The sequence below is a fragment of the Tamandua tetradactyla genome, chromosome 1, assembly GCF_023851605.1.
Source record: "Tamandua tetradactyla isolate mTamTet1 chromosome 1, mTamTet1.pri, whole genome shotgun sequence".
Taxonomy (NCBI): Eukaryota; Metazoa; Chordata; class Mammalia; order Pilosa; family Myrmecophagidae; genus Tamandua; species Tamandua tetradactyla.
In genome coordinates, this window is record NC_135327.1 from 67,493,674 (window position 1) to 67,515,150 (window position 21,477).

Genomic DNA, 21,477 nt, shown 5'->3' on the forward strand with positions numbered 1-21,477 from the left:
CTGTCCCCCAAGGAGGTGGGCATCCTGACACTGGGAGCCAGGTGGACCCTGTGTTGGGTGTGGGGGCTCTTTGTGGATGGCCAGAGGTTCTGCGAGGTCTGGAGAGGCAATGTGGGAGATGCAAACTTAAGTCCGTGAGTCTGGCCTTTTGCAGCACGGTCCTCAGTAGCTAGGAGTGACCCTGGTGGTGACTCTCCAGGCCATGGAGGGCTGTTCTGGAAAGTTTCACATTTTGAGTTCTGTGGAGTCATGGAGGGTGTTGCATTAAAGCAAATTAGAGCAGGATTCATAAGCAATGCTGCATGCTTCAAGCAGTTTATTTTAGCATCAGATGTGCAGCCTGCTTTTCCAGTGCTGAGTCTCTGCAGCAGCCACACCTTGCAGTCTGGTTCTCCGGGCATGCCCCGCCAGACCCTCCTCAGCCAAGATCACTGCTGCTTGCTTTTTCTTTCAAGAGGAGTGAGAACTTTGAGGCATTTGCAAAGCAGAGGTCTCTGGACTCTGAAGTTTTCCCCCCCATCCTTTAAAGTTTTGTTCATCTCCAAATCCCCGTCCTTTTCCCCTTCCCTCCCTCCTTCTTTCCTGACTGCATGCCTCCTTCTTTTCTTCCTGACCTCAGTTTTATTGAATCTTTCCAAAAGAATCCCCCTTAAATTTTGTGAAAACAACAGTTCGCTTTCCAGTTCCTATTTTCTGGGCATATTTGATTCTGTTGTGTATTCATAGTGAGCACACCTGGCCCAGCAGCATTAGGGCTGCCCCCGCCCCTCAGACTGCACCCTCAGCAGGTATGCCCCTGTTTGCCTGGTGCAGCAGGTGCTTCCGCAGTTTGTGGGTGGGGAAGCCGCGCTGTCAGCCTGGAACTCTCCGCACAGAGTCCGCGCGAGTCTCCGCACAAGTGGAAGTGCGGCCCTGCTCATGGCCCCTGAACCCTGCCCCTCTCCTCTGCTTTGCAGCTTGGAGCCAATGCCCTGCTCTTTGTCAGCGTGAACATGTATGGGGTCTTCGTGAGGATCCTCACCGAGCGTTCGCAGAGGAAGGCATTCCTGCAGGCCCGCAACTGCATCGAGGACAGGCTGAAGCTGGAGGACGAGAATGAGAAGCAGGTCAGCGCTGGCCAGCCCCTTCTCCTGGGGCCCGCACACGTGGGTGCTGTGCAGCGGTGCTCTGCTCGCAGGGAGAGCTGGGGCTGTGCTCAGAGCACTGGGCTCTGCCTGGCCCACTTTTTCTCTCTGGCTTGCCTGGTGCTGTTCCAGGCTGGGGGTTGGGGGAGCTCACCACCTCCTTGGGGTTGCCAAATTGGGGTGGCTGTGGTGGCATGAGCCATCCAGGCCTCAGATGGGGAAAGAATTGCCCACTTCCCAGGCTCCCTTGAGCAAGCCTCAGTTTACCCATTGGTAAAAGGGGGCTGCCATTCCCAGGGCTGCCCAGGAGCAATTGGGGGGAGTTGGGGGCGAGAGGCCCACAAAATTTATAAGAATCAAACAGATTGATAGAAGTGAGCTGGAGTAAGGCTGGGCAGTAGTTTGCTGGCCCTCGTCAGGGGCCAAACAGAGACCTGGATGCTCAGACTATGGATGCATTGGACTGGGCTCAACTTTGTGGGCTCAGGGTGGGCATTCGGGAGAGCTGGCTTCTAAGTGAGGCCTGGACAGGTATGCAATGGTGTCCGGGAGGACAGGGCAGTGTCCAGGCCAGGGTTTGAAAGTGGGGGTGGGAGAGGGGGTGCAGCAGCGGTGACTGTGGGCCACCCACATGCTGTCCTCCCCACCACCAGCCAAGGAACATGACCATCCTCCCATGCTGAAGAGGAAGCAGGTGGCAAAGGAGGGCATGTGGGAGCCTGAGCTTCCACTTCCTGCCCTAGCTGGGTGGTCTCCTATGGTCTTCAGGCTCCTGACGCTGCCCCCCTACCTCCCTCAGGGGCTCTGAGAAAGGGCCATCTGCACCTCACAGGCACTTGGGTCTTGAAGAGAGTCCAGACCTTCTCCTGACTTGGGCTCTTGAGCCTTTGGTTCTAGCAGGCAGTCAATTTCTTAGACTTGTTATTCCCATGGTGGAGGGATGTTCCTACACTGTGTCTTGTTCTTTTGTAAATATATGTATCTTATCGTCTATAAATTTTAACAAGACATGTTTATTTTTCATTTAGACAGTATAATGATAAATAGTATTTATAATGAAGTTAGACAGTGAAATGATAAATAATATTTATAATGAAGTGGCATTTAGAAATAGGTCCTATATACATATGTTTAGATGTGTGTATGTGTATAGTAGGTGTGTAAAGGCAGTTTATTTCTTGATGTGTATGTGTGTCTGTGAGTGTATGTATAGGTATCTGAGTGTATGTGGGTGTGTATTTTATATGAATGTATATACATAGGGGCAGACGTGTTTAGTTTGCTAAATAGGTGAAATGCAATATACCAGGAATGAATTGGCTTTTACAGTAGGGATTTATTACCTTACAAGCTTAGAGTTCTGAGGCCATGAAAATGTCCAAATCAGGGTATCAAAAGGTGATGCTTTCTCCCTAAAGACTGGCTATGTGTGATCCACAGCTCCTTTGCCACATGGGGTATCTGCTGTACTTCTCTCCCAGGTCTTATTGCTTTAAGCTTCTGGCTTTTCTCTCTCAGCTTCTGTGTCTCTTTTATAATTTTATAAAGGATTCCAGTAAGAGGATTAAGACCCACTCTGAATGAAGTGGTTCACATCTCAATTTAAGATCTTACTCACAATGGGTCCACACCCATGGGAATAGATTAGTTTTAAGAACATGATCTTCTCTGGGGTCTATAAAACTTCAAGCCATCACAGTGGTCAATAGGTGTCTGTGCATATGTTTGAATGTTATGTGTGCAGGTGTGCATGTGTATAGATGTGTAAATGGGCACATTTACGTGCATATCTGTGGATATGTGGTTGTTCATGTATGCGTATATCTGAACATATATGTGTTCTATGTGTGTTATTTGTGTGTGTACCTGCATGGGTACATGTAGGTATATGTGTGTGTTTGCATGCGTATGTGGATCCACATGTGTACAGAAGCATACGCATGTCTGGATAAACGTGTGTGTTTATGTATTATCTACACAATAACAGACTTAGGTAAGGAAAGATTTTATTCAAAAGGATTATTGGAAATGGGGAGAAGGTTAGCCACAAAGGGCAGTTCTTTTCTAGAGAGGAATGAAGAGGTGTGGGGAAGTGGGATGAAAGGCCATTATGATCAGAGGTAGATCAGTGGGTGCTTTATCCTGGGGCTGGCCTGTTCTCAGGACGAGCTCCTTAGGAGGGGCTCTCTTTGGACTCTGGATAGTGGAGGGAGCATAGTTCAGGAGAGAAGCTTCAACATAGTCTGGTTAACAAGCATTTTTTTTGTACTGATTGATCAGTGGCCACAAGCAGTGTAACTAATAATTTATGAAGCAAAGAATGGAAAGATGAGAGGTCTGGGTCTGACCTTGTCATAGGCAAACAAGGGGGCATCTGTGAGTCTTATTTACATCCCGTTGTGGGAGGGAATTCTTTGTAGTGAGCTGTTTCTGGAGCACAAAGGATGGGGGATTTCCTTAACCTTGCCTCTTTGCCAGATGACAGGGGTCTGGTGAAGTTCACCATTATTAATACAAATGTTTGCATGTGTGTGTTTCTGTGTATGTGTGTGTGCGATGTGTGTGAGTCTCTGTGCATATGTGTGTGCATAGATATGATGTGTATATAAATGTATATGTGTGTACATATATTTGTATGTTATGTATATGTGTGCGTGAATAAGTCTCTGCATATGTGTGTGTGCATAAATGCATGTATGTGTGTATAAGTGTGTATGTCTGTACTTAAGTGTGCATATGTATTTCTGTGTGCGTATGAATCTGTGTGTGTGTGTGTCTCTCTCTCTCTCTGTGTGTATGTATAAATATTGTACTTTTTGAGCTCTTCCCTGAGCCTTATTTTATAACCTAAATAAGGCATCATACCTGATTAAGCTGTTTATTTGGTACTTTCCAGTATGTGCTTAATTTCATTTTTGTTCCTTCAAAACTTTTTTTTTTTGCCTTAAATTCATCCTTAGACATCCTAGAAAAACTTCATTTGTGGGTCCTACTTCTGTGTATTTCTGAACCTTTACTTTTCCTCTTTTTTCTCACCCATCTCCCTCTCCTTTTAAGTATCTTCCTTCTCCACCTCCTCCTGTTTTGTCTGTTTCTTTCTTTCCTTTCACCTTTGCCACCTTTCCTACAGAAAGAAGATCTTGCCTTCAGTCTTACAATAGTGTCCAGTGCTCAAAATCTGCTTTGTGATTCGAGCTCAGACCCATCCATCGTTGTTGCTGATGACGATGTTAGTGATAACAGTGAAGGCAATGATGCAAAGATTCCACAAATATACTTGTTCCCACCCTGTGTCCCCACGATGCTGTCCCGGGAACATGGTGGCCATGCAGACATCCATCCCTGCGTGCCCAGAAATCAGTGTCCAGTGTTTGCTTCCTGAGATGTGCCATCTCATTTGTATTTTTTAGCAGCTCCGAGAGCAAGCAGTTATTTTCTCCATTCTCCAGATGAGGAAGCTGTGCCCAGGAGGCTTGGATAGAAGCAAGGTCTAAAGCTGCAAAGCTGGATTCCTTACCTGAAAAACTTCCAGAATCATAAGTGTCACCAGATCCTATTAACCCAACAGTGTGGTGTTTATTTCCCACATAATTGTCATTTTAGTGCTTCTGTACTTTTTACTTAGCATTCTCACAGACTTATCCAACAGCATTATAAAGATGATTTAATACAACTGCTCATTCTTCCACTCAGTGGACTCTCTCATGTTCTCAGCATCTCCCTGTTGTCAGGCATTTAGGCACAGTGTTTTTAAAAATGTTTTCTCTTAATAAACACCTTTATGTCCATAGAGTTGCAAGTGTTCCCGTAGTTACGTTTTCAGAAGTGTAAGTATGTCATCATTTCTCTCCCTGTCTTGGGGTACTTCCGAAACGGTTGCGATTCTTTATGTCTGTTATGTAATGTTTGATTTTTCTGTCTGTAGCGGTGATCCTCAAAGTGGGTCCTAGGGCCTGCCATGTCAGCAGCGTCTGGAAACCTCAGGCTTTGCCTGCCCCACTGAGTGAGAAAGCTTGTGTGGTGTTTGTGTGTGTGTGTGTGTGTGTGTGTGTGTGTGTAACTATTCTACTGGCTTAGCAGGTATCTCTAGTGCTTACATCTTATCAACTTTCATTCATTATTATTTCTGATTGTTATAATGTGGTATCTCTTATTTCTTCTTTCCTTTTTGGCTTACTAATGGGCATGAAGACTTTTTAGGCTTGTTTACCAATTGCATTTTTTTTGTGAATTGTAAAAATAAAAATTTTAGCCCATTAACCCTATTTAAAAAAAAACTGAAATAGCTAAAAATTATTTCATTGATGTTAGTTTAGAATTCAGTTGAGAATTGGGGCTAATTTTATAAGATTCCCTTCTAAATCCAAAGTTAGGGGTCCAAGTACTATGTCAGTATTGTGGGAGGATAATATGTCCTTTACCCATTTATTTTCTGACTGTTTCCTATGAATCTGAATGAGCAGCCTATGGTGGAATAGAAATATTAGCCCATTCACCATAAGGGATGCCAATGTTTTCCCATCTGTTCCTTTGGCTTTATTTTGTTTTGTATGAAAATTCAATCCTTTAAGATGGTCAAACGTAACAACCATTTTCCTTTGTGATTTCATCTGTTTGCTCCAAAGCTAAAGAAGTGTTTGAGTATATCACAATTGGTGGGGGGAATAGGATCTCCATGGGTTCACTTGTTGACTCTGAGAGTGGACAACCTCTATAGATCTGTTTATGTTTTATGATCTCTCTGTTGACTGTGAGTATTTGTATCATATGACAACTGCCATTACCCACAGCTTGTCACTGGGCACTTGGGTTTTTTCCCTGCCTTGTGTGGGAGGAGGAAGTGGCCCAATTTAGTTCAGGAAACTTTGTCTCTTTGGGATGCAGGAGGAAGGCATTGAAGGGGACCAAGTGCTCAGATGTGGTGCTGTCACCTCCCCAGGTGTGCTCAGGTACCTTTTGGATATGCAAACCTTGCTCTAAGGGACTGCCTATGGTTATTCTGGGGAGGCCCGGAGCCCCAAGGCAGCTCGGCATTGTTTTTATCAGTTTGAAAACTTCAGCCTCCCCACATTTTAGTTGAGGGACCTGTCTTTTAATAGGAATGTATCTTTATCTGTTTGTGCTTTCATGGCACAATTTCATTGACAAAACAATTCAGAAGCCATACTTCTAGTGTTTTTTCAGGCCTACTGTGCTAGCCTACTATGGTGGCATGCTAGGTTCTGGGGCAGGGCAGCTGGGGGATGCACCCTAGGTTCTGTGGAAGGGGTCCCAAGTAGACATACCTGGTTTTCGGGAGGTGTCCCAGTTGGTCTTACCCCAGTTGTGTAGTAAAGGTCTGTTTTTGTTTCCTGGCTCCTGAAACAAATACCGTACAGAGAGTTGGCTTAAACAACAGGAATGTATTGGCTTATATTTCAGAGCTAGAAGCCTTGCTTCCTCCCAGGGTGGGTATCTTTGGGCTGGCTGGCAACCCTTGGGTTCCTTGGCTTTTTGGTCAGATGGCAATGCACATGGTGGCATCCTGTCTTTTCTTGTTGGGTCCCATTGACTTCCAGCTTCTAGCTGCTTGTCATGGCTTCTCCTTCCATGTCTAAGATCCTTTTCTTATAAGTGCTTAAGCATATTGGATTAAGGACCACCCTTATTCGGTTTGGGCACACCTTATGTGCTGGTTTTCAACTGTTATATATGCCAGAAAGACCAAGTTCTTTTAATCCATTCTTGTGTGGGTGCAGACCTATTGTGGGCAGGACCTTTTGATGAGGTTATTTCCATGGAGATGTGACCCACCCAATTCAAAGTAGATCTTGATCCTCTTTACTGGAGTCTTTGTGAGAGGGTAAAAAGACAGTAAAAGCTGAGAGAGCCAAGAGATGTTTAGAAAAGCAGAGAAAGAAAATGCCCCAGGAGAAGCCAGAAGAACTCACAGGAGCTGAGAGAGCCATTTTTGAAGCTAGGATCCAAAAGAGGCATCTCCCTCTTGATGCCTTAATTCGAACGTTTTCATGGCCTTAGAACTGTAAATTTGTAACCTAATAAATCCCATTTGTAAAAACCAATCCATTTCTGGTATATTGCATTCTTGCAGCTTTAGCAAACTGAAATACCTTAATAACATTTTCAAAGATCCTGTTTACAGATGGGTTCATACCTACAGGACTAGGGGCTGGGACCTGAGCATGCCTTTCGTAGGGACCATGATTCAATCCCCAACAGGGTCCCAGGTGGACACACTCTGGGTTCTGGGGAGGGGGTACCAGGTAGTCACAGCCCAGGTTCTGGGAAATGGTCCTGTGGAGGTGTCTCAAAAGACAAATCTTTTGAGATAAATTGAAGTCGAGTTTGCAAATTATAACATTTTATTCAAACACTGAAGTTTTGCTGCAGCAAGGAAGCAGGTCACTTACAGGAAACGAAGGTGCCTTAGGTTTCTATGGATGGCAGATGATTTTTAGGCATAAAAAGGATGTCAGCTTGATTCTTGTTGATTGGACAAGGGTATATCCAATTTATAAGGGTAGGTGTAGGGCAGGTGGGCTTTATTTTGCATTGTGTCAAATGTAAGGAACCGGGGGCTTGATTGGCTATCTTTGTCAGCCGCCTTGGTGGGCATTTCAAATTTCTAAAGAGGAAACTCAAGAGGCAATTCAAAAAGAAAGTAGAGTACTTTTTTGGGGGGTGGTGGTGCAGGGGCTGAGGGGTCCCCAGGGCCTTCTCTACATAGTTTATAGGGGCTACCAGGTGGAACCACCCTTGCTTTGGTGAAGGGGGGTATCTGGTAAATGTATCCCAGGTTCCAAGGTAGGGTTCCTGGCTGGATACACCCCAGATTCCTGGAGGAGGTCTTAGAGGTACCTCATCTTGCTTGGAGGGGATGCCAAGTGAGCACACCAAAAGTTATATGGAGGGGGTACCAGGCAGAAACATTCCAGATTCCAGGGGAGGAGTCCTTGGTGGCTGCACCCCAGTTTCTGTACAGGAGGTGTCAGGTGTATGCACTCGTGTCGAGGGCTCCCAGGTGGACACTTTAAGGCTGACAGCTCAGGAAGTGGCTCTCAGACGCTGGTTGCAGGAGTTGGTAGAGATACAAGAGGGAGGCTGGCAGGACTCACTTATAGGGGAGGTTGAGTCTGGAGGAAAGGGCATGAGCAGAGATGCTGAACCAGGAAGGTGTCTGGAGGTTTGAGGAAAGTGTGCTAGTCAGTTGTGGCCTCAGCAGGAAGGAGACGTAGCCTGGAAGCTGGAGAGCTTTAGGCCAGGGACTGGCCTAATGATGCTTTGCTCAAAGATGGTTTTGCACAGTGGGCTTAGCTGATTAGATTTAATTGTATGGGTGGTGGGAGCCTCTGATTAGCAGGACAGAGAAATGTTCAGACATATTTTGGGGAGAGGGTCAATGCAAAGGAAGAATTGCAGACCTTGGGGGTTGGGGGAGCAAGTGGGAGAAGTAGAGATTGGGTGGGGATTTTTCTTGTCTCTTTCTCCCTGGGGAGGAGTATCTAACCCAGAGGTACTCTGATTAGAGGTTTCTGGATGCACATAGAGAATTGTACTTCAGGTCACAAAGCAGATGTTTCCCTTGAGTAATCCATAAGTTATCTTCTGAATGGGATATGCCTGGTGGGACAGCCCTGGGCTTTTGTGACTCTGCTGAGTGGCAGGGTTTGCTAAAGGTGAAGATGAAGGAGCCATTTTTCTGAAGCATCAGTGTCTGACATTCAACTCTTCATCCTGTCCTAGCTGCTGTCCCCAGCTTTGTTGCAGCACAGGAATCAGCAGGCGAACGTTACCAAGTGAGCATTGCCAGTGGTCAGCTGTCCCTGTGAGAAGACTGCTGGCCCCAGGTGCTGACAAGGCAGAGGTCTCAGGACTGCTCCACCCGGCGTACAAAATCTGAACTCCTGGACCCTGCTGCCAACATTGTCCTTGCCACCAAATTGATAAATTCCATTTTTTCCCCAAACTTTTCAATTATATTTAGCTATATGTACTCAAAGTTTCCCGTTTTAACCTTGTTTGAGTGGCATTAATTACATCCATAATATTGTGCTATCATCATTGACATCCCTAACCTGAACTTCTTCAATGCTTGAACAGGAACTCTGTACCCATTTAGTAATAATGCCCCCATCCACTTTCCCATTACCCCCTGGCCTCTGGTAACCTGTAATCTACTCTCTGTCTCTAAAATCTGCTTATTCTAAGTTCATATCAGTGTGATGGTGCAATCTTGTCTCTTTGTGTCTGGCTCCTGTCACTCACACTCAGCATTGGTCTTCAAGGTCCATCCAGGTGATAAATTCCTTTTCTCACAAAGGTAGCACGGAAAACTTCCTTTTATATTGTGCAGAGGCTCTCCATGTCTTCTCCTAGAACTGCCCAGGGCCCATGGAGCCAGGTGCTCCCTGGGCATTCTGTGCCTTTGTGGCTGAGTTTTGCAGTAACCCTGTGAAGTAAATGACAACTGCTAAAGGTATCTGGAATCCTGACCCTCACCTCTGTTGCCTAGCACCTCAGTTTCCATGAAGCAGAAATACTTAAGGAATCTGAAGAGATGGCACTGCTCTCTGGCCCTCTCCCTTGCTGTTGGCATCAGACATGGGATCTCTATACACCAGTGTCAAGGAGCAAAGTCTACCCCAGTATAAGCAGAAATCATCACTGGGGCTGATTCCTTTGAGAGGGATTTGGATATGCTAAATTAATCTCTGCCCCAATGGAACAAAACAAACTCACAGTTAAGCCTTCACCCAGGAGCAGCCGACCCTCCCTGAAGGGGTGAACAGAAGAAGGCAAAAAAACCAAAGGAGTTTTTGTCTGAGTTATGACATCTTGCTAAAACTCATTATCAGGCCTCAGTTTTGTCAATCTAGAAATAGCAAACTAAGCAGCAAACTAAACTAAATAGCAAAGGCATTTATTTGGGGTTTGAGAATTGCAGTTTGGGGAGCAGAGATTCAGGGAGCAACCCAAATCTTGTCCTATCCCATCTTGGTATTTCCAGGCAAGGGTTTTTAAGGAAAAAGAGGATGATTAGATAAATTGTTTGTGGTTGGTGGATAGTTGGGGTACTCTAATTATCCACAGCTTTGATAGTTAAGTTGTTTCTTTATCAATTCCTGGTTGGCTGCTGCTGTCAGAAAGGGACACAAAACTTTTTTCCCCTAAGAATGGGGGGTGGGGGGGTCACAGCTGAGCACTAATTGTGGCTTTGATTGGCAAATTCAGGTTTCTGGGTTCTGGCTTTGAGCTCTGGTTTCAGCCTGCCCTGGACAAAAAGTACCCAGCAGCCACTGTTTTAACCCTGCCCCTGAAGAGTCAGTAGAGACTTAAAGACACAGGCCCTCCTTACACTGCAGGGAGCAGGTTGCTGAAGAGCACTATCTTCTTGGCAGGCCAGGAAAGCACAGATTTGGGGAGCTGTTAAAGAGACATTTGGCTTCCACCCTGGTCTCCTCCCCAGGGCAGTTTGAAAGCAGTCTATGTCCACTTCATGGGTCCATGACCCTGGATGGACTGGGAAATACTGATGTGGGAAAGTCCTCTCCAGGGTGACCCACCTCCCAGAATTTGCCCTTTGGGCAAAAGCAGCCAGAGAAAACAAAAGGAGAGTTATATTGCTGTAGAATCAAAAACAAACAAACAAAACACACACACACACTAAGTAAAACAGATCAACATTAGCAATGAAGGAACAGAGGAAAGAAAGCTTTCTCTTGGGGTTGAAGCAATTGCATTAATACTACAATCTCAGAAATTATGCCATATATCCAGGACAAGATTCAGATCAAGAAGAGCTGAAACACATCTGATCAGTTAAACACAGGCTATTTGAACAAGTGTGAAGGAAGAGCCTTAACACAAAAACAATCAACAATAAAACTCCAGCAAGACAGAGAAATTGACCTCCAGAGTAAATTCATCAAGATAATCAGATGCCTGATTAAGAAACAGGAAAATATGACCTAGTCAAAGGGATGAATCAAAACTTCAAGGTGCTGCAGAATATGGAATAACTAATCAAAGATGTTCAAAGCTCCTGAATCAATTCAAGGAGGTGAAGGAAAATATGACTAACAAGATAAAGAATACGAAGAAGACGCTATGTGAGCATAAAGAAGAATTTGAAAGTATAGAGATAAACATAACAGAAATGATGAAAATGGAAGACACAATAGGAGAAATTCAAAATAAACTAGAGTCATACAACATCAGATTTGAATAGACAGAAGAAAGAAACAGTGAGCCAGAAAACAGGACAATTAATCTTGTAGACAGAAGAACAGATAGAAAAAATAATGGAAAAAAAATGAATAGGGTCTCATGGACTTGAATGATAGTACAAAGCACACAAACATATACATTATGTGTTCCCCAGAAGAAGAGAAGGGAAAAGGTACAGAAAGAAGATTTGAGGAAATAATGGCCCAAAATTTCCCAATTCTTACAAAAGACATAAATACACATGCCCGGGAAGCACACATACTCTAAACAGAATAAATCCTAATAGATGTATTCTGGGACACATACTAATCAGAATGTCACATGCCAAAGATAAAGGAGAGACTTCTGAAAGCAGCAAGAGAAAAGCTATTTTTCACATACAAGACATCCTTAATAAGGCTAAGTGTGATTTCTCATCAGAAACCATGAAAGCAAGAAGGCGGTGAAATGATATATTTAAGGCACTGAAAGAGAAAAAACTGGCAGTCTAGAATTGTTTAACCAGCAAAACTGTCCTTAAAAATTGAGGGAGAGTTTAAAATATGCACAGATAAACAGGAACTGAGAGTTTTTCAACAAGAGACCTGCTCTACAAGAAATACTAAAGGGAGTTCTGCAGGCTGAAACTAAGAGACAGGAGGGAGAAGTCTGGAGGAGAGTGTAGAAATGATTATCAGTAATGGTAACTAAAAAGGTAAAAAGAGAGACAAAAAAAATAAAAAATATCATATATATAATCTAAAGGATAAAATGGCTGAAGTAAGTACTACCTTTACAGTAATAATAACATTGACTATTAATGGGTTAAACTCCCCAGTCAAGAAACACAGATTGTCAGAATGGCTAAAAAGTATAATTCAACTATATAACTGTTTACAAGAGACTTATCTTAGGTCCAAAGACACAAATAGGTTGAAATTGAAAGGTTGGAAAAATGATATTCCATTCGAACAGTAACCAAAGGAGTGCTAGAGTAGATAAACTAATATCGGATGAAATAAACTTTAAATGCAAAACTGCTTTGAAACAACAAAGGACACTATATATTGATAAAAAGGGCAATCCAGCAAGAAGAAATAATAATCATAAATGTTTATATCTAACCATGGCTTCTCAAAACACATGAAGCAGACAGTGGAAAAACTAAAGGGAGAAATAGACATCTCCCAATAACAGTGGGAGACTTCAGTATGTCACTATTGTCAATAGATAGAACATCTAGACAAGAGGATCAATTAGGAAACAGAGAACTTGAATTATATGATAAATGAACTAGACCTAACAGACATATTTAGAAATTGTTCCGTGAAACAACAGAACATTCATTCTTCTGAAGTGCTCATGGGTCATTCTCTAAGATAGACCACATGTTGGGTCACAAAACAAGTCTCAATACATTTCATAACATAGAAATTATACTAAGTACTTACTCTGATCATAATGGAATGAATGTTATTAATGGAGGAGATCTGAAAACTTCACAGCCTATACTGACTCAGTAAGGAATAGAAGATTATAACAGAGCAATTACAAGTAAAGAGATTAAATCGTCCTTCAAAAACCTTACTGAAGGGATACAGGTTGTGCAACAGGACTGAATGTAAAAACTCAGAAATGGACAGCAAAGTGCTACCTAACTGTAATACAATTATGTTAAAACACTGAATGAAGCTGAATATGAGAATGATAGAGGGGGAGGAGGGTTGGGGGCACAAATGAAATCAGAAAGAAAGATAGATGATAAAGACTGAGATGGTATAATCTAGGAATGTCTAGATTGTATAATGAGAGTGACTAAATGTTCAAATTTAAAAAATGTTTTTTCATGAGGAAGAACAAAGGAATGTCACTACTGCAGGGTGCTGAAAACAGATGGTAATTATTATTTTAAAATTTCAACTTATGTGTGAGACTAAAGCAAAAAATGTTTATTTGGTACAAAGTTTATATTTTGACTAGTGCATTTCCTAATATAACTTATGTAGACAGCTTAATTGAACACCGTAAGTACATGGAACCTTGAGTAGAACACGAGATTTTGTTGGTTGTCCAAAGTGGTGCCCCGGTAAATCCCAGTGATATGAACAGTGAATAAAAAAGTATCTGCAAAGTCCCCTTTGGGGAATGGTGAGAACAGGGGAAAATTCAACTTCCTCAAGTTGAATTCTTGATATTCTCACAAGTAGTGTGGACAACTAAAGCTATACGCTGAGCCCCCAATCTTGGGGTTTGTTCATATGAAACTTAACCCCACAAAGGATAGGTCAAGCCTACTTAAAATTAGGCCTAAGAGTCACCCCCAAGAGAACCTCTTTTGTTGCTCAGATGTGGCCTCTCTCTCCAGCCAACAGAGCAAGCAAACTCACCACCCTCCCCCTGTCTACGTGGGACATGACTCCCAGGGGTGTGGAGAAAACAAACAAACAAACAAAAACCTCACAATAAAGAAAACCCCAGGAACAGATGGCTTCAGAGGTGAATTCTACCAGTCATTCTAAGAAGAATTAATACCAGATTTGCTCAGACTCTTCCTAAGAAATTGAAAAGGAGGGAATGCTACTATGCTGTTTGGAAACAATTATATATCCCAGAAAAGCTATGCTCTTTTAGTCCAATCTTGTGGGGGAAGACTAATTGTGGGTGGAACCTTTTGATTAGGTTGTTTCCATGGAGATGTGAGTCCACCTATTCAAGGTGGGTCTTGACCCACTTACTGGGGTCTTTGAAGAGAGGGACATTTTGGAGAGAACATAGATGTTTGAAGGTGCAGAAAAGAAGCATCCAACCAGAAGCCAGAAGATTCCAGAGGAGCTGAGAGAGCCATTTTGAAGCCAACCCAGGAGAGAAGGGCCAGCAAATGTCACCTGGACATTATTGGCCTTTCTTGAGTGAAGGTTTCCTCCTGTTGATGCCTTAAATTGGAACTTTTCATGGCCTTAGAACTGTAAATATGTTACTTCATAAATCTCCTGGTATACATTTTGGCAAATTTTGCAAACTGAAACAACTACCTAACTCATTTTTATAAGGCCAACATTACCCTAATACCAAAGCCCAATAAAGATACTATCAGAAAAGAAAATTACAGATCAATTTCTCTAATAAATATAGGTGTAAAATCCTCAAAAAATACTGCAAGTTGAGTCCAACAGCACATTAAAAGAATTACATGTCATGATCAAGTGGGTTTTATCCCAGGTAGAGCAAGAGTATTTCAACATGAGAAAATCAATTAATATAATAAACCACATTAATATATTGAAGGTGAAAAACCACATGATCTTCTTGATTGATGCTGAGCAGGCATTTGACAAAATCCTACATACTTTCTCGATAAAACACTTTGAAAAATAGGAATTGAAGGAAACTTCCTCCACACGATGAAGAATATATGTAGAAAACCCACAGGTAACATTGTACTGAATGGTGAAACACAAAGTTTTTCAAGATCTGGTACAAGAGAAGGCTCTCCAATGTCACAGCTGTTATTCAGCATTGTGCTAAAGATTCTAGCCAGAGTAGTTAGACAAGAAAAAAAAACAAAGACATCCAGATTGGAAAGGAAGTGAAACTTTTGCCTTTTACAGATGTCATGATTCTGTATGCAGAAAGTCCAGAAAAATCTTCAACAAAGCTACTACAGCATATAAACTAATTCAGCAAAGTGGTGGGATACAGGATCAACATAAAAAAATCAACAGTGTTTTTATACACTAGTAGTGAACAATCTGAGCTGGAAATCAATGAAAAAATTCCATTTACAATAGCAACTAAAAAAGTCAAGATATTTAGGAGTAAATTTAACCAAGAATATAAAGGATATATACACCAACAATTAAAAAATTTTGCTAGTAGCATCAAAGGAGATGTGAATAAATGGAAGGACATTACATGTTCATGAGCAGGAACACTAAATATCATTAAGATGTCAGTTCTATGCAAATTGATTTACAGATTCAATGCCATCCCAAACAAAATTGCCTCAGCTTACTTTACAGAAATGGAAAAGTCAATTGTCAATTTTTTTGGAAGGGTAAGAGGCTCTGGATAGCCAAAAACATCTTGAAAGAGAAGAAGGAAGTTGGGAGACTTAACACTTCCTGACTTTAAAGCATACTATAAAGTTACAGTGGTCAAAACAGTATGGTATTGGCAGACAACAGATATATTCACCAAGGACATTGAACTGAGAGTTCTGCAATAGACCCTAATATAGGGTTGATATTTGACAAAGCTGCCAACGTCACTTAATTGGGGAAGAATGGTCTCTAAACTCGTGCTGGGAGAACTGGATATCTATATGTGAAAGAATCAACGAGGATCTCTATCTCACACCATATACAAAATTAACTCAAAGTAGATACCCCAAAATATAAATAAATGTAAATATAAGGACTAGGACTATAAAACTGTTAGAAAAAAACATAGGGATGCATCTTCAAGATCTTCTGGTAGTCAGTGGTTTCTTAGACTTTACTCCCAAAGCTCCAAAACACAAGCAACAGAAGAACAATAGATAATGGGACCTCCTCAAAATAAAAAACTTTTGTATCTCAAAGGATTTTGTCAAGAAAGTAAAAATGTAATCTACCAGTGGGAGAAAATATTTGAACAGCTTATCAGATAATAAGGGTTTAATATCCAGAATATATAAAGAAATCCTACAATTCAACAATAAAAAAGACAAAGAACCTAATTAAATATTGGGCATATTGGGCAAAAAACTTGAATAGACATTTTCTCCAAAGAGGAAGTGCAAATGGCAAAAAAAAAAAAAAAGATGCTTTACATCACTAACAATTTGGAAATTGCAAATCAAAACCACAATGAGGTATCATTTCACACCTCCTAGAATGACCACTATAAAAAAACAAAAAATACCTCTGTTGAAGAGGATGTGAAGAAATTGGAGCACTTATTCATTGCTAGAAATATAAAATGGTGCAGCTGCTGTGGAAGGCAGTTTGATACCTCAGAAAGCTAAGTATAGAATTACCATATGATCCAGCAATCGTACTATGCATATGAAGACATGGACTTGAACAGACATTTGCACACCAGTATTCATAGTGAAATTATTTACAGTTGTCAAGAGATGGACACAACTCAAGTGTCCTATCAACTGATGAATGGATAAACAGAATGTTGTATTTACATACAGTGGAATATTATTCAGTTGTAAAAAGGAATGAAGTCCTGATGCATGCTGAACCTTGAGGACATTATGTTGAGTGAAATGAGCCAGACTCAAAAGACAAATGTTGTATGATTTCACTATGTGAACTAATTATAATTTGCAAACTCATGGAGTTTGACTCTAGAATATAGGTTACCCAGAGATAGATTAGGGTTATGGAGTGGGAAGTTGATGCCTAACTTGTACATATTTCCTATATGGGCTTGTAATAAAGATTTGGACATGGATGGTGCTGATGGTAGCACATTATTGGGAGTGAAATCAATAGCATTGAATTGTATAGCTTAATGTGGTTAACAGAAGAAACTTTAGGATGGATGTATATGTTACTAGAGTAAAAATTGAAGGATAAAACACAGGACTGTACAACAGATTGAGTCCTATTATAGATGATGGACTATAGTTAATAGTATAAGAATATTCTTTCATGAAGTATAAGAAATTTTTGACACTAGTACAAGGTATTAATAATAAGGGGGTATATGGATAAAAATATTAATCTAATGTAAACTATGGATGATTATTAATAATGCTAATTTAATAATTTTCATTAATTGTAACAATTTTAACTACTGTTAAGAATAGCACAATTATAAGGGGTGCAAAGGTAGTTCAGTGATAGAATTTGTGCCTGCCATGCGGGAGACCCTGGTTTGATTCCCAGCCCATGCACTTCCCAAAAAAAACAAGCAAAGAAACTAATAAAAAGCCAAACAAATAAAAATTCAACAGATGGTGCTGTCATAAAGGGGATATTCACATGGAAAAAAAATGAAATGTGACCCTGCCATACAGCATACAAAAAAATAGTACAATTATAAAAAAGTGCTATCAACAATTGTAACAAATATTCTACACAATGCAAGGTGTTGGTGGTAGGGTTATATATGGGAGTCCTGAATTTTATGCATGATTATTCTTTAAACCCACAATTTCTATAATAAAAATGAATAAATAAATAAAGTTAATGTAGAAAGAAGCAGAGTGGGAATTTGGCTGATGTCCAAATTGATGATTTGTTCATGGTCCATTTTCCCCTTTTTAAATCCTGATCCTCATCAACTATATACAGGCTCTTGCAGAGATGTTAGGCTTATACGTAACTGACTGAAATGTTTCCAAAGGACTGTGAGTGTTCTTTTAACAGGGACCTTTCCATTTCAGGACAAAAATTTTCGAAGTTGGCTATTTGAAATAGAAAAGCCTTAGCGAGACAGACTATGAAAAAAGGGACTAGGCACAAATAACAAGTATTAGACATGACAAAGATACAGCTACAGATAAAAGCAGGGATTTTAAAAAAACATATAGGGAAATTGGGGGATGCGAGGGTAGTTCAGTGGTAGAATTCTCGCCTGCCATGTGGAAGACCTGGGTTCGATTCCTGGCTTGTGTGCTTCCCCCCAAAAAACAAATAAAAAACCAAACAGGCAAAAAAAATCAACAAATGGTGCTGCAATAATGGGATACTCACATGGAAAAAGAATGAAATGTGACCCTGCCATACAGCATACAAAAAAAAAGCATATAGGAAAATGCCCAACAATGTTAGGCCAATGTACTTGAAAACTTAGACATAATGGATGTTTCCAGGAACGTGTAATTTAGTCAAGATGATTGAAGAAGAAAAAGAAAGCATACAAAATCCCATCAGCATGAAAGGGGTTGGGTCAGTAACTAAAAACCTTACTACCAAGAAAATAGTGGGCCCAGATGATTTCACAGGTGACTTATGCAAAAGTTTCAAGGGAAACAGCGGATCTATTCCACGGAATAGAAAACTCATTCCAACAGGCCAATATAAGCTTGCTTAATGTGATGGTTTGGAACTGTTATATACCCCAGAAGAGGTTGTGTTCTTTCAATCCATTACTTGTGTGTAGACCTATCATAGATGGGGACCCTTTTGGTTACTTCAGTTAAGACATGACCCCCTTCATTCAAGTTGAGTCGTAATCCTCTTGCTGGAGTCTTTTATAAGAGTATAAAGCACATACAGAAGCTAGGAGATGAAATTAAGAGAAGCTCACAGAGAAACAACCAGAGAAGTTTAGAGAAAAAGCCACAGATGGCAAACTCAGAAGCTGAAGCAACAAAATCCAGGATTGAAGGACCAGCAGACATCACCATGTGCCTTGCTACCTGACAGAGAAGCACAAGCTCGCTGGTAACTGATCTTCAGAGAAGGTATCATTTTGTTGATGCCTTAATTTGGACATTTTTCATGGCCTAAGAACTGCAGACTTTGTAAACTAATAAATCCTACCGTTAAAAGGCAGTCCATTTCTGGTTATATTGCATTCTGTCAGCTTTAGCAAACCAAAACACTTTGCTTTTCATATTTAGATCTAAAATCCACCTCAGTTTGATTTTTATACATGATGTGAAGTGGAAGTAATTTCTTATTTTTTCCCAATGTAGATATATAGTTTTCTCAGCATATCATCGAACATTGAAAAAAAAATATATCGCCACAGTTCTGCAATGCCATCTTGCCTTAAATGAGGTGTTCTATATGGGCAGGTATTTTTCTGGACTCTGCTCTACTCCAGTGGTCTACAGGGTATCCTTTCCCTGTGCCACCTGTTTTTGTTTCCTAGGCTGCTAAACCAAATACCATGCAGTGGGTTGGTTTAAACAATGGAAATTTAATTGGCTCACAGTTTTGAGGCCAGTAGAAGTCTAAATCAGGTCCAAATCAAGGCCTCATCAAGGTTATGCTTTCTTCCCGAAGACTGGTTTCCTGGAGCTTATAGCCAGTGGTGCTTGGTCCTTGGCTTCTCTGTTACATGGCAAGGCACATGGCATCTGCCTTCTGTTCCAGGTTTTGATGATTTCAGTTTGTTGCTTCCATGGCTTTTTCTCTGGCTTTCTGTCTGAATTTCATTCTGCTTATGAAGGACTATCAGTAATAGGATAAAGATGGCTGCCAATGCTCCAGCCTTCACTTGTATCTTCGGGACAGAAAGTGCAGAGTGGAATAAGGGACACAAGGAAAGTGTTCTGCCTTTAAGGAAGAGTGCTGCAAAACAGTTCTGCTTGCTTGCCTTGGCACACCGCTTAGTGGCTTGGCTACACCTGACTTCATGGGAGGCTGTTTAATTGGCTTCATTGTGCCCAGCTACAAATCTGGTTCTGCTACCTTGAGAGAGGAGAATAGATGTATGCTAGGCAGTCCCTGCCAGAGGCAGGTGGTGAGATTCATGCTACTAAAAACATGCAGATTCTGAGTCACCACTTTACTGGGACATTACAGAACAGACTCAAGGATTGGAAGGCGGTGAGGCCCAGTGGCTTTTAAGGAACCTTTAGCTTGTGTAGTTCCTGCGACTTCTTACACTGACTTCCCTTACCCATACCTGCCTGGCTTGCCTTCTGAATTCCTCTTTTCATTTCTCCAGATCTACTGTCCTTATTTTTGTCCTAAATGATCCAGAACTGCAAATTAGTCGCTCCAAAGTGCTTGAGCCTATGCTCTTATGTGTTGTTATTGGTGTAAGTCTGTCAGACAACATATGCTCCTCCATTTCAAGTAACAGTCAAGTAAATGATTTAAAAATACAGAAAAAGTAGCTGGTTGGAGTCATAGCTGAGTCACAGCTGAGAGTCACCAAGCTGGTGGTGGTGGGTGGGCCCCCGTTATCTGGCCTGCACATGGAAGGCCTTTTCCTGAAAACAGGCATGCACACATCAAAAGGATATGTCTCAGCCACTGGGAAGGTGACCATGGAGAGAAGCAGGCTTGGGCTGAGCAGAAGGGGTGCCTTTCCTGATGGAATCCTCTCCTTCTAGTCTGGGTGTGTTTGGCAGGAGGGAGGAGACTAAGTTTGGCTGTCAGGTTCCTGGCCACCCCTTATTCACTGTGTGACTCTTAGCAGGTCACTTAACATCTCTGGGCCTCAGCTTCAAGCTCAGGCTTGTTGTGGGCCAGTTCACAGCCCCCAGTGCCATCCTTTCCCTCCCCAGTGCAGGCCAGATAACGAAGGGCTCTGAGCCCTTCGTCCTGATCCTCTCTATCATGGCCAGGGTACCTTGCTGGAGAGAAATTTGTTTCTCAGCAACCCTAGAACTGAGAAACTGCCACTTTTCTGTGTCTAGCTTTTGGAATTTCATTCTGTATTTCTTTTACCCACCTGGTATGGTGACTGGTAGATGGTTGGTGGCCTGTGTTAGGGATTAAGTCATGAATTCTACAAAAACAGGCTCCAGGTCCTGACACCCCATCCTGTGGGTGTGAGCCCATTTGTAAATACGACCATGGAGGGTGTTACAGTTAGTTGAGGTGGGGACCCATTTGTGACAAGGAGGAACTCATATACAAGGCCAGTTTAAATTTGGGTGGGCCTTACACTGTGGGACTGGAGTCCTTGGAAGGAGAGGGAATTTGGATGCAGTCAGCAGAAGGCATGGTTTCGGTGCAAACCATGGCGCAGACACAAGGAGGGAGAGCGATCTCCATTTGATGGAGGGTTGCCCAAACACTGGAGACTCCAGGAGAATGGAAGCTGGCCCAATGCCTCCATGTTGGACTTCTAGCCTCCCAAGCCTTGAGACTATACATCCCTGCTCTTTCAGCCAGTCCATTTTGTGGTAGGTGTCATAGCCACCCTGGCCAAATAAGTTAGTCAGTAAATGCCTAGGTAATGAATGAATGCCTTCCAGGGAGGAGAGAAGGAGCATGTTTGATTCTCTGGCTGTGTATTCTGATGCCAACCTGTGCTTCTCTAGCTCTTGGACTTCACACACGTGGCTGGTGACACTACCCTTTGAGAGTCCTGGAGGGAGGTGTCAGGCGCTAGGATGCAAATTGTCTATGAGACTCACCAGGCTGGTGTTGGAAAGGAGAGTAAAGAGACCAAGCACAGGGTCAGATGCTCATGGCTACTGCCTGGCTTCCTGCTGTTGTGTGGAGCAGGGGGCAGCTGGTCC

General features: G+C 42.0%; 1 protein-coding gene across 3 annotated transcripts in view; it reads left to right on the forward strand.

The window, feature by feature from the left end:
* ADCY1 (adenylate cyclase 1) overlaps positions 1–21,477 on the forward strand; it is a 215,517-nt gene that overhangs the window by 42,052 nt on the left and 151,988 nt on the right. For all 3 annotated transcript variants that reach the window (XR_013158577.1, XM_077118667.1, XM_077118671.1), the window contains exon 2: positions 957–1,106. Coding sequence is in view for 2 of the 3 variants with exons in the window: in XM_077118667.1 (XP_076974782.1) it covers positions 957–1,106 (150 nt within the window). In the remaining variant the exon portion in view is untranslated. The remainder of the gene's footprint in view (positions 1–956; positions 1,107–21,477) is intronic.